The sequence below is a fragment of the Budorcas taxicolor genome, chromosome 2 (genome assembly GCF_023091745.1).
Source record: "Budorcas taxicolor isolate Tak-1 chromosome 2, Takin1.1, whole genome shotgun sequence".
Taxonomy (NCBI): Eukaryota; Metazoa; Chordata; class Mammalia; order Artiodactyla; family Bovidae; genus Budorcas; species Budorcas taxicolor.
In genome coordinates this window covers 70,713,275-70,724,425 of record NC_068911.1, presented here as the reverse complement: position 1 = coordinate 70,724,425, position 11,151 = coordinate 70,713,275, and the positions used below count along the sequence as shown (strand labels likewise).

Sequence of the window (11,151 nt, the reverse complement as noted above, 5' to 3'; positions counted from 1 at the left end):
GGGGGCTTCTCTTGTTGCAGAGCACAGGCTCGGTAGTTGTGGCTCATGGGCCTAGCTGCTCCACAGCATGTGGAATCCTTCTGCACCAGGGATCGAACCTGTGTTCCCTGCCTTGGCAGGCGGATTCCCATCCACTATACTACCAGGGAAGACCTCAGATATGTTTTTTTGAGTTTTAGAGGTTAAATAACTGAATAAGGTTAAATAAGTGAATCAGTCAGTAAATCTTGATTTAAAAATTAAAGAAGACTACTGCAAATGATTTGTGTCCTTTCAAGTTATATTTTTTCAACATTTTCGTTTGCTTACTATAAGAATATTTCCTCAAAAATAGAAAGGCAGTATTTAGTTGTTACAAGATTACTATGAATAAGTTTTAAAAATCTCAATTTTGTAATATCATTCCTGACTTTATGAAGAACCTTTAATTGACATTGCATTGGCAGGTCAACTTTCTAAAAATCAATGTCAGTAAACCATTTCATCTCCTGCCATGTTTAATATTAAAAAACTTTAATATAGAACATGTTAATAAAACTCTCCTGAAACCATCCTCTCTTTTATTGTAGTACCTAAAAAAGTTTTTTTGCTTCCTTAACCTTAAAGTTACGCATTTGAAGCTGTAAGATGTAACGCCACAGGTTTTCAAGCTAAAGTTTATTTGATTTTAGCTAATAATGCTTTATTTATTAAAAGGAGGCAGAATAGTAATGGTATGCAGTCATTGGAAGTCTGAATCTGTGTTCTAGTGGCTTACGCTAGCTGAACCTTGGTTTCCTCCCTGTGAAGTCTTGGGTTAGAAAGGATCACCTCTGTTGCCTGTCAACCTTCAGTCCCCTCTTACTGCTCTCCTGTTCTTCCCACCGTCCGCCTACCCACCTCCCTACTATTTGTTGAACACCAGTTGTTGGATACTATTTGAAGCAAATTAAAGATGTTGATCGTATAACCCTCACAATAATTCTGGGCTATTATTCCAGTTTTAAAGATGAGGAAACTTAAGACCAGACGTTGTTCAAGATCAAATAGCTTAAGTATATTCAAAATTTGTTTAAAAAATCAGGTTTTTAAAAGGTTTTGAAAGTCTGTTCTCCTCATCATTGTGCCACACAAAATACGAATGGAAAAGTCTTCTCAGTAGTCAGATTGAGCATTAGAAAATCAGTGCACTGAAAGTCTTAAGTTTTTAGTCACAGTAGATTAGCTCCTAAGTGACTAAGGCCTTTCCAAGCCCTCTCTGCTGTCTGGGCAGTTTCTAGGAGGCTCAGCCTAGACTGGCCTCCCTCTTGTTCTCCCTAGTCTCACCTGCGGCTGACAGTGCCGCTCCCCACAGAAGCTCTAGTTTGACTGGCTGGCTTTTTTTTTTTTTTTTAAATAATGAAGACAACAAGATGGCTGCCAAGCTGGTTTTTCCTTACGGTATTTTATGTGTCTTCTGGTTAATCGTTTGTTGCATTATACTGAATGAGTGATTGGGATAGGTTAGCCCACCGAGTCCTGCATAAAATGTGTAAGGCTTGCATAATCCATTTATAAGGTCAGATTTGTCAGTATTTCCTCAGCGCAACCTGTCTCCTAACCACTTTATTCCTTCTTCCTTTCTTGAATAAACCACACGTTGCATACACATGCACACAGTGTGTGCCAGAACTGAGCAATGAACACTGAGTGCAGAACACTCAGGCTCAGGACTGTAACTTTAGAGACAGATTTTAAGAATATTAGTGTTCCATACACAATTATTTTGCTCCCAATTATATACCAGGTGCTATGCTAAACACATTTGCATGAACTATTCTATTTAACAAACATTTATCTGATATCCTTGTAATCAGGAGAAAAGTGTCAATCACTTAGGATGTAAAATATTCCTGTTAAATTACTTTATTAGATACTGGTATTTTTATAATAATTGTTTTAGTGGATTATTTAATGTGTTAAACTTGAGCTGATCAGTGAACTAATGATTCTGAATATTGCCTAAAATACTGTGTAATCCTGGGAGGGGAACCTGTTTTTTAGGTTTTAGTTTGTCTTTTCACCAAGGTATATGTTTACTTACTTACATATCTGATTATGATATGTATAACACACATATGTATATATAATATGTATAACATGTATGTATTATATATAACACATATGTATATATAACATATATATATTATGTTACATTGGTCTATAAGATTAAAATACTTTTTGATATTTAAGTGAAATATGTTTTATGGAAAAAAGTAATATGGGGCATTTTTTTCTCTATTTTAAAGATTTTGATGGATCATCAAAATCTTTCAGAACATGTACTCTGTATGGTTTTATATCTGATTGAATTAGGACTTGAAAATTCAGCTGAAGAGGAATCAGATGAAGAGGTAAGTAGTTTTTTATATTTTTAAATGTTAAAGTTGTGATATGCCTTAATGAAAGGTTGCATGTCATCTTGAAGGTATTTATTTTGTCTGAGTATCATACTTAGAAAAAAATCTTCTTAGGAACTTGGAAAAGGCCCTTTTAATTCTTCAACTACATATGTTCTTTTAGAGATTTCACTAATATATAAAACTCCCATTTATAGAATTATTGAATTTGAAATTTGTAATTCTTAATATGTAGATCTAAGAAAAGTTGTTAGTGCATATTTGTGCTGTGCTCAGATGCTCAATTATGTCCAACTTTTTGTGACCCTATGGGCTGTAGTGTGCCAGGCTCCTCTGTGCTTGGGATTCTCCCAGCAAGAATACTGGGATGGGGTGCCATTTCCTCCTCTAGGTGATCTTCCCAACCCAGAGATTGAACCTGCATATCCTGTGTTGGCAGGCAGGTTCTTTACCACTAGTGCCATTTTTGTAGTTACTGGTCAGGAAGATCCCCTGAAGAAGGAAATGGAAACCCACTCCAGTATTCTTTTCTGGAAAATCACATGAACAGAGGAGTCTGGTGGACTACAGTCCATGAGGTCAGAAAGAGTGGGACATGACTGAGCAATTGAACTACACACACACACACATACACACACACTGGTAAATAATTATGTTAGGACTTCAGTCTAGAAATTCTAATAATTTGATTAGGGATTTTATTTTTGAATAGCAAATTCTTTTTGTAAAGATTTTAAGTTAGTGGAGTAAGATTTGTTGTAAAGGAGAATGTTTACTTGAGAATATAAGTTGTTAATGTGTTTCAGGACTTTAAAAGTATCATTTCCATGAAAGTAATTGTTAGTTACTACAAATTGATTTTACAGTTAATTGATATTTTTCTCATTCCCTCCATACAAAAAGACAACAGCAATAGACAGACAAGTGAAAAGGCTAGGCAGTACTTAGTAGTCCTAAGCTGAGTCAACATATATTCTTTCATAGATACTAAAAAAATCATTAATATTCCTCTAAGTCAGACTTTTGATAGATTTTTCAGACTTCCTTCCACAGTTAGTCCAAATTAGCGTTATTTGACTGCATTATGAGTTATTTTTAATGCGTGGTGAAAAGTATCCTGTACTGCATATTTCCAAATTGAAAAATGTATTTTCTTCTGGAGAAGTTTAGCTGACTTCCATGTTGGCATCGAGCAGTTTGTTTTTAAATTTTCTGTTTGCATTTGGTTTTATTCGCACTTCGTAGTTCGTAAATGTGACTTTAAGGGATTAAGGGATATAACAGGCAGTGAACTATTATTTGGGCTTGTCACATCTCCATTGTGCCTTGGACCTGACTGACAAGATTTGTATTCATTATGTTTATGTTTCAGGCATCAGCATGTGGACCTGAACGTTGTCATGACAGTTGGTTTCCTGGTAGTAACTTACTATCGAATATGCGACACTTTATAAATTATGTTAGAGTGAGAGTTCCAGAGACTGCTCCAGAAGTGAAGAGAGACTCACTTGCAAGTACCAGCTCTGACAGCTTGGGATCTTTACAAGTAAGTGTAAAAGTGAGAACAAAAGAGGGAAAGACTTCATTATGTTAGGGTGTGTCATTTAGATCATCTTATCATATCCTAGGGCTTTCCTGGTGGCTCAGTGGTAAAGAATCCGCCTGCAATGCAGGAGACGTGGGTTTAACCCCTGGGTTGGGAAGATCCCCTGAAGAAGGAAATGGCAACCACTCCAGTATGCTTGCCTGGGAAATCCCACAGACAGAGGAGCCTGGCAGGCTGTGGGTCTATAGGGCTGAAAAGAGTTGAACACGATTTAGCAACAAAACAAGAACAAAAACAGTCATATCCAAAAAAAACATAAATGTGGTTATAGATAACTTTAAATTGTCCTTTATATCTAAGCAACTCTGATATATCCAAGCAACGTCTGCCTCACCCATCTTTTTCCTTTAATCTGCCAGAGTTCACGTCGGCCTAAAGTTCTTCAAAGAGAGGTAGATGTATATGATACTTGCATTAACTAGCAATGTGGCTTTAACTGGAAATGGGGGCAAATGCTGAAGTATTTGTGTGTATATGTGTGTGTTTAATTAATATGGTTAGAATAAAAAACATTTAATGTATGTGTGCATTCTTTTTAAAATGCAGTAATTTAGGCTTTATTTTTAAAGAAAATCCACATTATTGAACTTAAAAAATAATACTGCATATTTAATAGTGAGCTTTTCTTAGTAGTGTTGGTATTTTGGATCAATTATAAGAAGCACATTTTGTTCTGTTTACATTTAGCATTGTTACTAACATCTTAAAAATGAATGTTTCTGAAATCAAAATAAATTTTATCTTTAGTTGCTGGTGGCATGCCATTCACAACCCCCCCTTTTTTTTTTTGCTTATATGATAGTTAATTAACTGATAAAATAAGTCCACAAAAAGCTTAAACTTCTTATGTTGTGTATTTGGACTCATTTAAAAAATAAGCTCTCTTATTGCATGTAGCTTAATTAACTTATAAAAAGCAGAAATGAAGAATCTTGAAATGACATGGCAAATAACTAAACTTAAATACTTCTAATTCATACAGTCTAGATTTTTGCAAGTAAAGAACATTGAATCATAGATTTCTTATTGAAAGAGTTCATTTGTAGGAACTTTGTCTTTGACAGTATGCTTTTTCTGTGAACACCATAAAGAATTTTGATTAAAATATTGCAGTCTGTAAGAGGCAGCTTTTGCCTCTAATGCTGGCAGAGGGAACTTTGACAAACAGCTTGGACATTAAAAAAAAAATGTATATGAAGTTCATAAAAGCTCAGCTGATTGAAGCATTGTTTCTCTGCTTGCTTAAAAAAATTTAGTGAAATCTATTAAACTGACTTGTATCTTAATTAAAAGATGATTTCTAAGAGCCCTAATGTAGTTTGATTGCTTTAGCAAAAAGGCTATTTTGAAGATTAATTATTGAGAAAAATAGTTTTAAAAAATCTGTTCAATAAATATATTAAATATGAAAGATTAATTTTCATCTTTTTATTTCATTTTAGTAACTTAAAGCATTTATGTTAGAAGTAATTTTCAAACTTTTAAAGTTCTTAAAAAATGAAATTAATTAGCATTTGAGATTCATTAACTTGGAAAAAAATTAATTTATGATTTTCTTAAGTGGACGATATCATGGTCTTCTAGAAGTTAGTCAGGAATATAGTATTCTTGATGAATGTCGGATTGCTTTGATTCCTTAAAACTGATGAAAGTCTTAGTTTATGATTCCTTTTGAATATGGCTGTAGATACTACTGAAGCTTTGTCTGTTTTCCCTGATAGGCTTAGGGGGGTTGCAAAGGAAGTGTTACTATGGATAATCTCCTTTTTCCTCATTGTTGTTTCCAGATTGAGTGGGACTAAGTATATTTGAGAGAAGTCAAGGGGCAAATTTACTTAAAGAACAAATCTATTAAATAAATCTTTGGATGAAACTTTGATCGTATCCTTTGGAAAATGTAATGCTAATGTATTTTAAAACTGACCCTGAATAACCTTCTCTTGATTTTTCTTTCTTTCTTGTTTGAATGGTAGAATTCTGGTACAGCTCAGGTTTTCAGCTTAGTAGCAGAGCGCAGAAAGAAGTTTCAAGAGATCATCAATCGCAGTAACAGTGAAGCAAATCAAGTGGTTCGTCCAAAAACCTCAAGTAAATGGTCTGCGCCTGGTTCAGCTCCACAGTTAACTACAGCCATTTTGGAAATTAAAGAAAGTATATTGTCTTTGTTAATTAAACTTCACCACAAACTCTCAGGAAAACAAAATTCCTACTATCCTCCTTGGCTTGATGACATAGAAATTTTAATCCAGCCAGAAATTCCTAAATATAGTCATGGAGATGGTATAACTGCAGTAGAAAGAATTTTACTAAAAGCTGCATTGCAAAGCAGAATGAACAAACGCATCATTGAAGAGATATGTAGAAAAGTGACCCCTCCTGTGCCACCCAAAAAGATTACTGCAGCAGAGAAGAAAACACTGGACAAAGAAGAAAGGTAATTTTTATTTTTAGTGCTTTAATGTATGATGCAGTTGAAGATTTTATATTACCACCCCCACCCCCGCTTTTGTTCATTTGAGGCTAGCTATAATCATAACTGAATAGTTTGTAAGAAGAGGAGAATCAAAGATAGTCAGTGCTTGTATGTTTAGCATGCTTGAATTGGTTGAGTTTCTGTTCAGTGGGTCAGTTGCGTCTGACTCTTTGCGACCCCATGGACTGCAGCACGCCAGGCTTCCCTGTCCATCACCAACTCCCGGAGCTTCCTCAGACTCAACGTCCATTGAGTCGGTGATGCCATCCAACCATCTCATCCTCTCGTCCCCTTCTCCTCCTGCCCTGAATCTTTCCCAGCATCAGGGTCTTTTCCAAAGAGTCAGTTCTTCACATCAGGTGGCCAAAGTATTGAAGTTTCAACTTCGGCATCAGCCCTTCCAATGAATATTTCCTTTAGGAAATATTGAGGAAATAAAAAAATTTAGAACAGGGCTGATTTCCTTTAGGATTGACTGATCTCCTTGCAGTCCAAGGGAATCTCAGGAGTCTTCTCCAACTTCACAGTTCAAAAGCATCAATTCTTCAGTGCTCAGCTTTCGTTATAATCCCAACTCTCACATCCATACATGATTTCTGGAAAACCGTAGCTTTGACTAGATGGCCTTTTGTCAGCAAAGTAATATCTCTGCTTTTTAATATGCTATCTAGGTTGGTCATAACTTTTCTTCCAAGGAGCAAGCATCTTTGTATTTCATGGCTGCAGTCACCATCTGCAGTGATTTTGGAGCCCCCCAAAATAATATCTCTCACTCTTTCCATTATTTCCCCATCTATTTGCCATGAAGTGATGGGACCAGATGCCATGATCTTAGTTTTCTGAATGTTGAGTTTTAAACCAACTTTTTCACTCTTCTTTTTCACTTTCATCAAGAGGCTCTTTAGTTCTTCACTTCCTGCCATATGGGTGGTGCCATCTGGGTATCTGAGGTTATTGATATTTCTCCTGACAATCTTGATTCCAGCTTGTGCTTCATCCAGCCTGGGACTGACCCTGACATTAAATTACTACTCTAGACCTGAAGACCCCTTTGGAAAAGTTGCTGTTATTTCTGTGAGGAACCTAATAATTCTCCTGCTATTTTATTTTAAAGTATTCAACTTTAATATCTTCCCTGTTAGCTCAGACAGTAAAGTATCTGCCTGCAATGCAGGAGACCCAGATTTGATCTCCGGGTTGGGAAGATCCCCTGGAGAAGGGAATAGCAACCCACTCCAGTATTCTTGCTTGGAGAATCCCATGGACAGAGGAGCCTGGCGGGCTATAGTTCATGGGGTCACGAAAAGTCAGATACAAATGAGCAACTAAGCATGCATGCACAAACCTGTAGATCCCTTTGGAAAAGTTGCTGTCTGTTACTACTGTGGGAAATCTAATAATTCTCTTGCTATTTAAAAAAAATTAATTCAACTTTAAATGATAGTAGAAAATAAAAGAAAAATTTTACTAATCCTTAAAAATTTGTTTTAGTTTCTTGTAGTGATTTCCAGTCTTTCCTATATATGATCACAAATTGTTAAACAAGCAGTGTTTTAAAACTTTGATGGTTTTAGCTTTCGAAGCTTTAAGTTGCTTTTAATTTGTTGTTAAATCATAATAAAACTTCTCCATTTTTCTCTGAACAGTGTTCTGTTTACCAAGATAAAGGAGGATAGGTGGCTCAGGATTAGCGGTAAAATTGACTTGCTCAGTTTTGTATGTTACTGAGTTTAAGGAAGGCATCCAGGTGAAGATGTCCAGTTAGATACAGGGTTAGAGACTTAGGTGAGAATTCTTGAGTTAGAGCTACAGATTTAGGCATATAGGTAATAGTTAAGAGCCTTGTGTATGGAAGAATATGGACAATAAAAAGATGAGAACATTTAGTATGAAACTCAAGGGGAAATCATAAAGGGGAATAACTAAGGAAGGAGCACCTATAAAGGTAACTCAGAACGGGATGGTTAGAGTGGAATAAGAGGAAAGCTGCAGAGAATGGCATTAGGGAGGCAGAAGAGGAGGAGGTTCAGAAAGGAAAAAAGATTGTTAAATGCTATGAAAGTTTAGTTAAGATTGGCAGTCCCATTTGATTAGTTAGGAGGTTATCCTTTGGTAACTGTAACAGAAGCAGATTTAATCATACATAGCTGTTCTTCATTTTTGCTGTAATTTTGTTACAGATAATTTTAATAAAAGTATGCACAAAACTTTTAGTACATTAAAAATTTAGGAGAGTTCTTATTTCTCACAGTATTTGATAAATAGAAGTTATTATATAGTAACATAATTTAGGTGAAAGTTCATTAACTTTGAATTGGTAGCTACCTAGAATTTAATGGGCTTCCCTGGTGGCTCAGAGGGTAAAGCGTCTGCCTCCAGTGCGGGAGACCCGGGTTCTATCCCTGGGTCGGGAAGATCCCCTGGAGAAGGAAATGGTAACCCACTCCAGTATTCTTGCCTGGAAAATCCCATGGACAGAGAAGCTTGGTAGGCTACAGGCCACGGGGTCGCAGAGAGTCGGACACGACTGAGCGACTTCACTTTCACTTTCACTAGAATTTAATAGATATAATTGGAAAGTTAAAAATGAGGTAAATTTTTTTGTTGTTAACTAAAATTAGTCCTCTTCTAAATTGGTCTTCTTTTGTTTTGGTTATAGAATAATGTCATTTTATTTTTTAAGGAAGATAAAAACATTCAGTGAATCAAAACTTATACTATTTGGTTAAAGGCATTTTGTCGTTATTATTCATAACAGATATAGATACTAGAGGACATAATTCAGATGCCTTTTTTTTTTTACAAAGGCTCTAATGCTGTTGTAATAAATAGTAACCTAAAAATTTGAGGCTTTTTTTGTTATGGGCCTGTTTCCTTTTCGTGATGGTATTATTGACAAGGACTTGAAACTAATTCTGTAGCAGACAGCTAATGATTAAAATGAATCAGTTTGAATCTCGCTATGCGTCTCACTTTTTTTTTTTTTTCTCAATTTATTTAGGGTTTTGGGTTAAATTTCATAATAAAGGCAGAATAGTTTATATACACTTAATGATCTATTCCCAGGTACCTCAGCTATAGATATACTTGACATCAGTTTCATAATAGATTGATGGTGGTTTAATCCCTAAGTCATGTCCCACTGTTTGCAACCCCAGGGGCTATAGCCCACCAGGCTCCTTTGCCCATGGGATTTCCCAGGCAAGAATACTGGAATGGGTTGCCATTTCCTTCTCCAGGGGATCTTCCCAACCCAGGGATTGAACGCGAGTCTCTTCCATCTCTTGCACTGGCAAACGGATTCTTTACCACTGCACTGCCTGGGAAGCCCTCATAACCTATTAACTCCATAGAAAACTAGAAACAAATAGAAAACTCTAGATGGTTGTAACCGTATGCAACCTTAGTATGTCCACGTCTTAGGTCATAAGGGAAAATTGCTGAGTTGTATGAATGTGCTAGAACTTGTGTCTTTTGGTTAATGGTCTTTATGCACATTTATGTCTAAGTTTAGAAAGGAATAACCTGAATTATTAAAAAATTCACAAGGGAAAAATAACAATACTCCTTTTCTAGAAATCATAGACAACTACTAGAGAAATGCATTGTTAAGAACACAATTTAAAATGATACCCATTTAATTTTCTTGTTTCTGTTGAAGTCACCTGGTGTGACTGAGTCTGTGCTCAGAGTCTCACAGACTAAAGTTGACAGACATAATTATCTATAATTTACAGTAATTCCAGAACAGAAATGAATTCTATTTTAAAAAGTTATTTATTTATTTATTTTTGGTTGTGCTGGGTCTTTCGTTGCTTTGCTAGTCCAGAGAGTAGGGGCTGCTCTCCAGTTGTGGGTTGGGAGTCCACACCGCGGTGGCTTCTCTCGTTGCGGAGCACCGGCTCTAGGGGCGTGGACTCTAGTAGCGGTGACTCGCAGGCCCTAGAGCCAGGGCTCGGTCGTGGTGGCACTGGGGCGTAGTTGCTCTGTGGCATGTGCCGTCTTCCAGGACTAGGGATCACACTTGTGTCACCTGCATTGGTAGGCAGAATCTTATCTACTGTGCCACCAAGGATGTCCTCAAAATGAATTTTAATATCAGTGCCAATCAGTTTTCTTAAGAAAACCTCAAGTATAATTGATTGGCACTGGTATTAAAATTCATTTCTAGGACTTCTGTGGTGTCACAGTGGATAAGATGATTCCGCTTGCCAGTGCAGGCGAGATGAGTTTGGTATTCAGATTTGTTACTTGAAATAGTATTTTGTGAACCTATATATTCTAAATGTAAATGTACATGTACATATTTAAAGGTCAGCTGTAGAGTGCATAACTCATTGTTTTAATTAAAGAAATGGTGAAACTTACTAGTTTATAAAGGAGTAGTATGAAGACCAAACACATATTCTATCACTGTTACTAATATTTAAATATTTTTGGAGGTCTCATAGGTCTTTGAGCATCTATAGTACATTTTTGTTTGTTTCCGTTTCTTCCTTAGTGACAAATTTTAGTCCTTTGATGATGGGTTTAATTTTTAAAACCTTTTTATTTTGAAGAAATCTTAAACTTACAGAAATGTTTCAAGGATAATACAAAGAACTTTCTGGATCATTTTAGAGTAAGTTGTTTTACAGTGGAATATTTTAGTGTAATACTTCAGTGCATAGCTTTTAGAAATAAGGGCATTTTCT

The 11,151-nt window shown here is 35.9% G+C and overlaps 1 protein-coding gene across 1 annotated transcript in view; it reads left to right on the top strand.

The window, feature by feature from the left end:
- UBR3 (ubiquitin protein ligase E3 component n-recognin 3) overlaps positions 1–11,151 on the top strand; it is a 199,405-nt gene that overhangs the window by 104,234 nt on the left and 84,020 nt on the right. The window contains exons 21-24 of the mRNA XM_052658353.1: positions 2,268–2,372; positions 3,751–3,924; positions 4,344–4,376; positions 5,958–6,418. Coding sequence (XP_052514313.1) covers positions 2,268–2,372; positions 3,751–3,924; positions 4,344–4,376; positions 5,958–6,418 — 773 coding nt within the window. The remainder of the gene's footprint in view (positions 1–2,267; positions 2,373–3,750; positions 3,925–4,343; positions 4,377–5,957; positions 6,419–11,151) is intronic.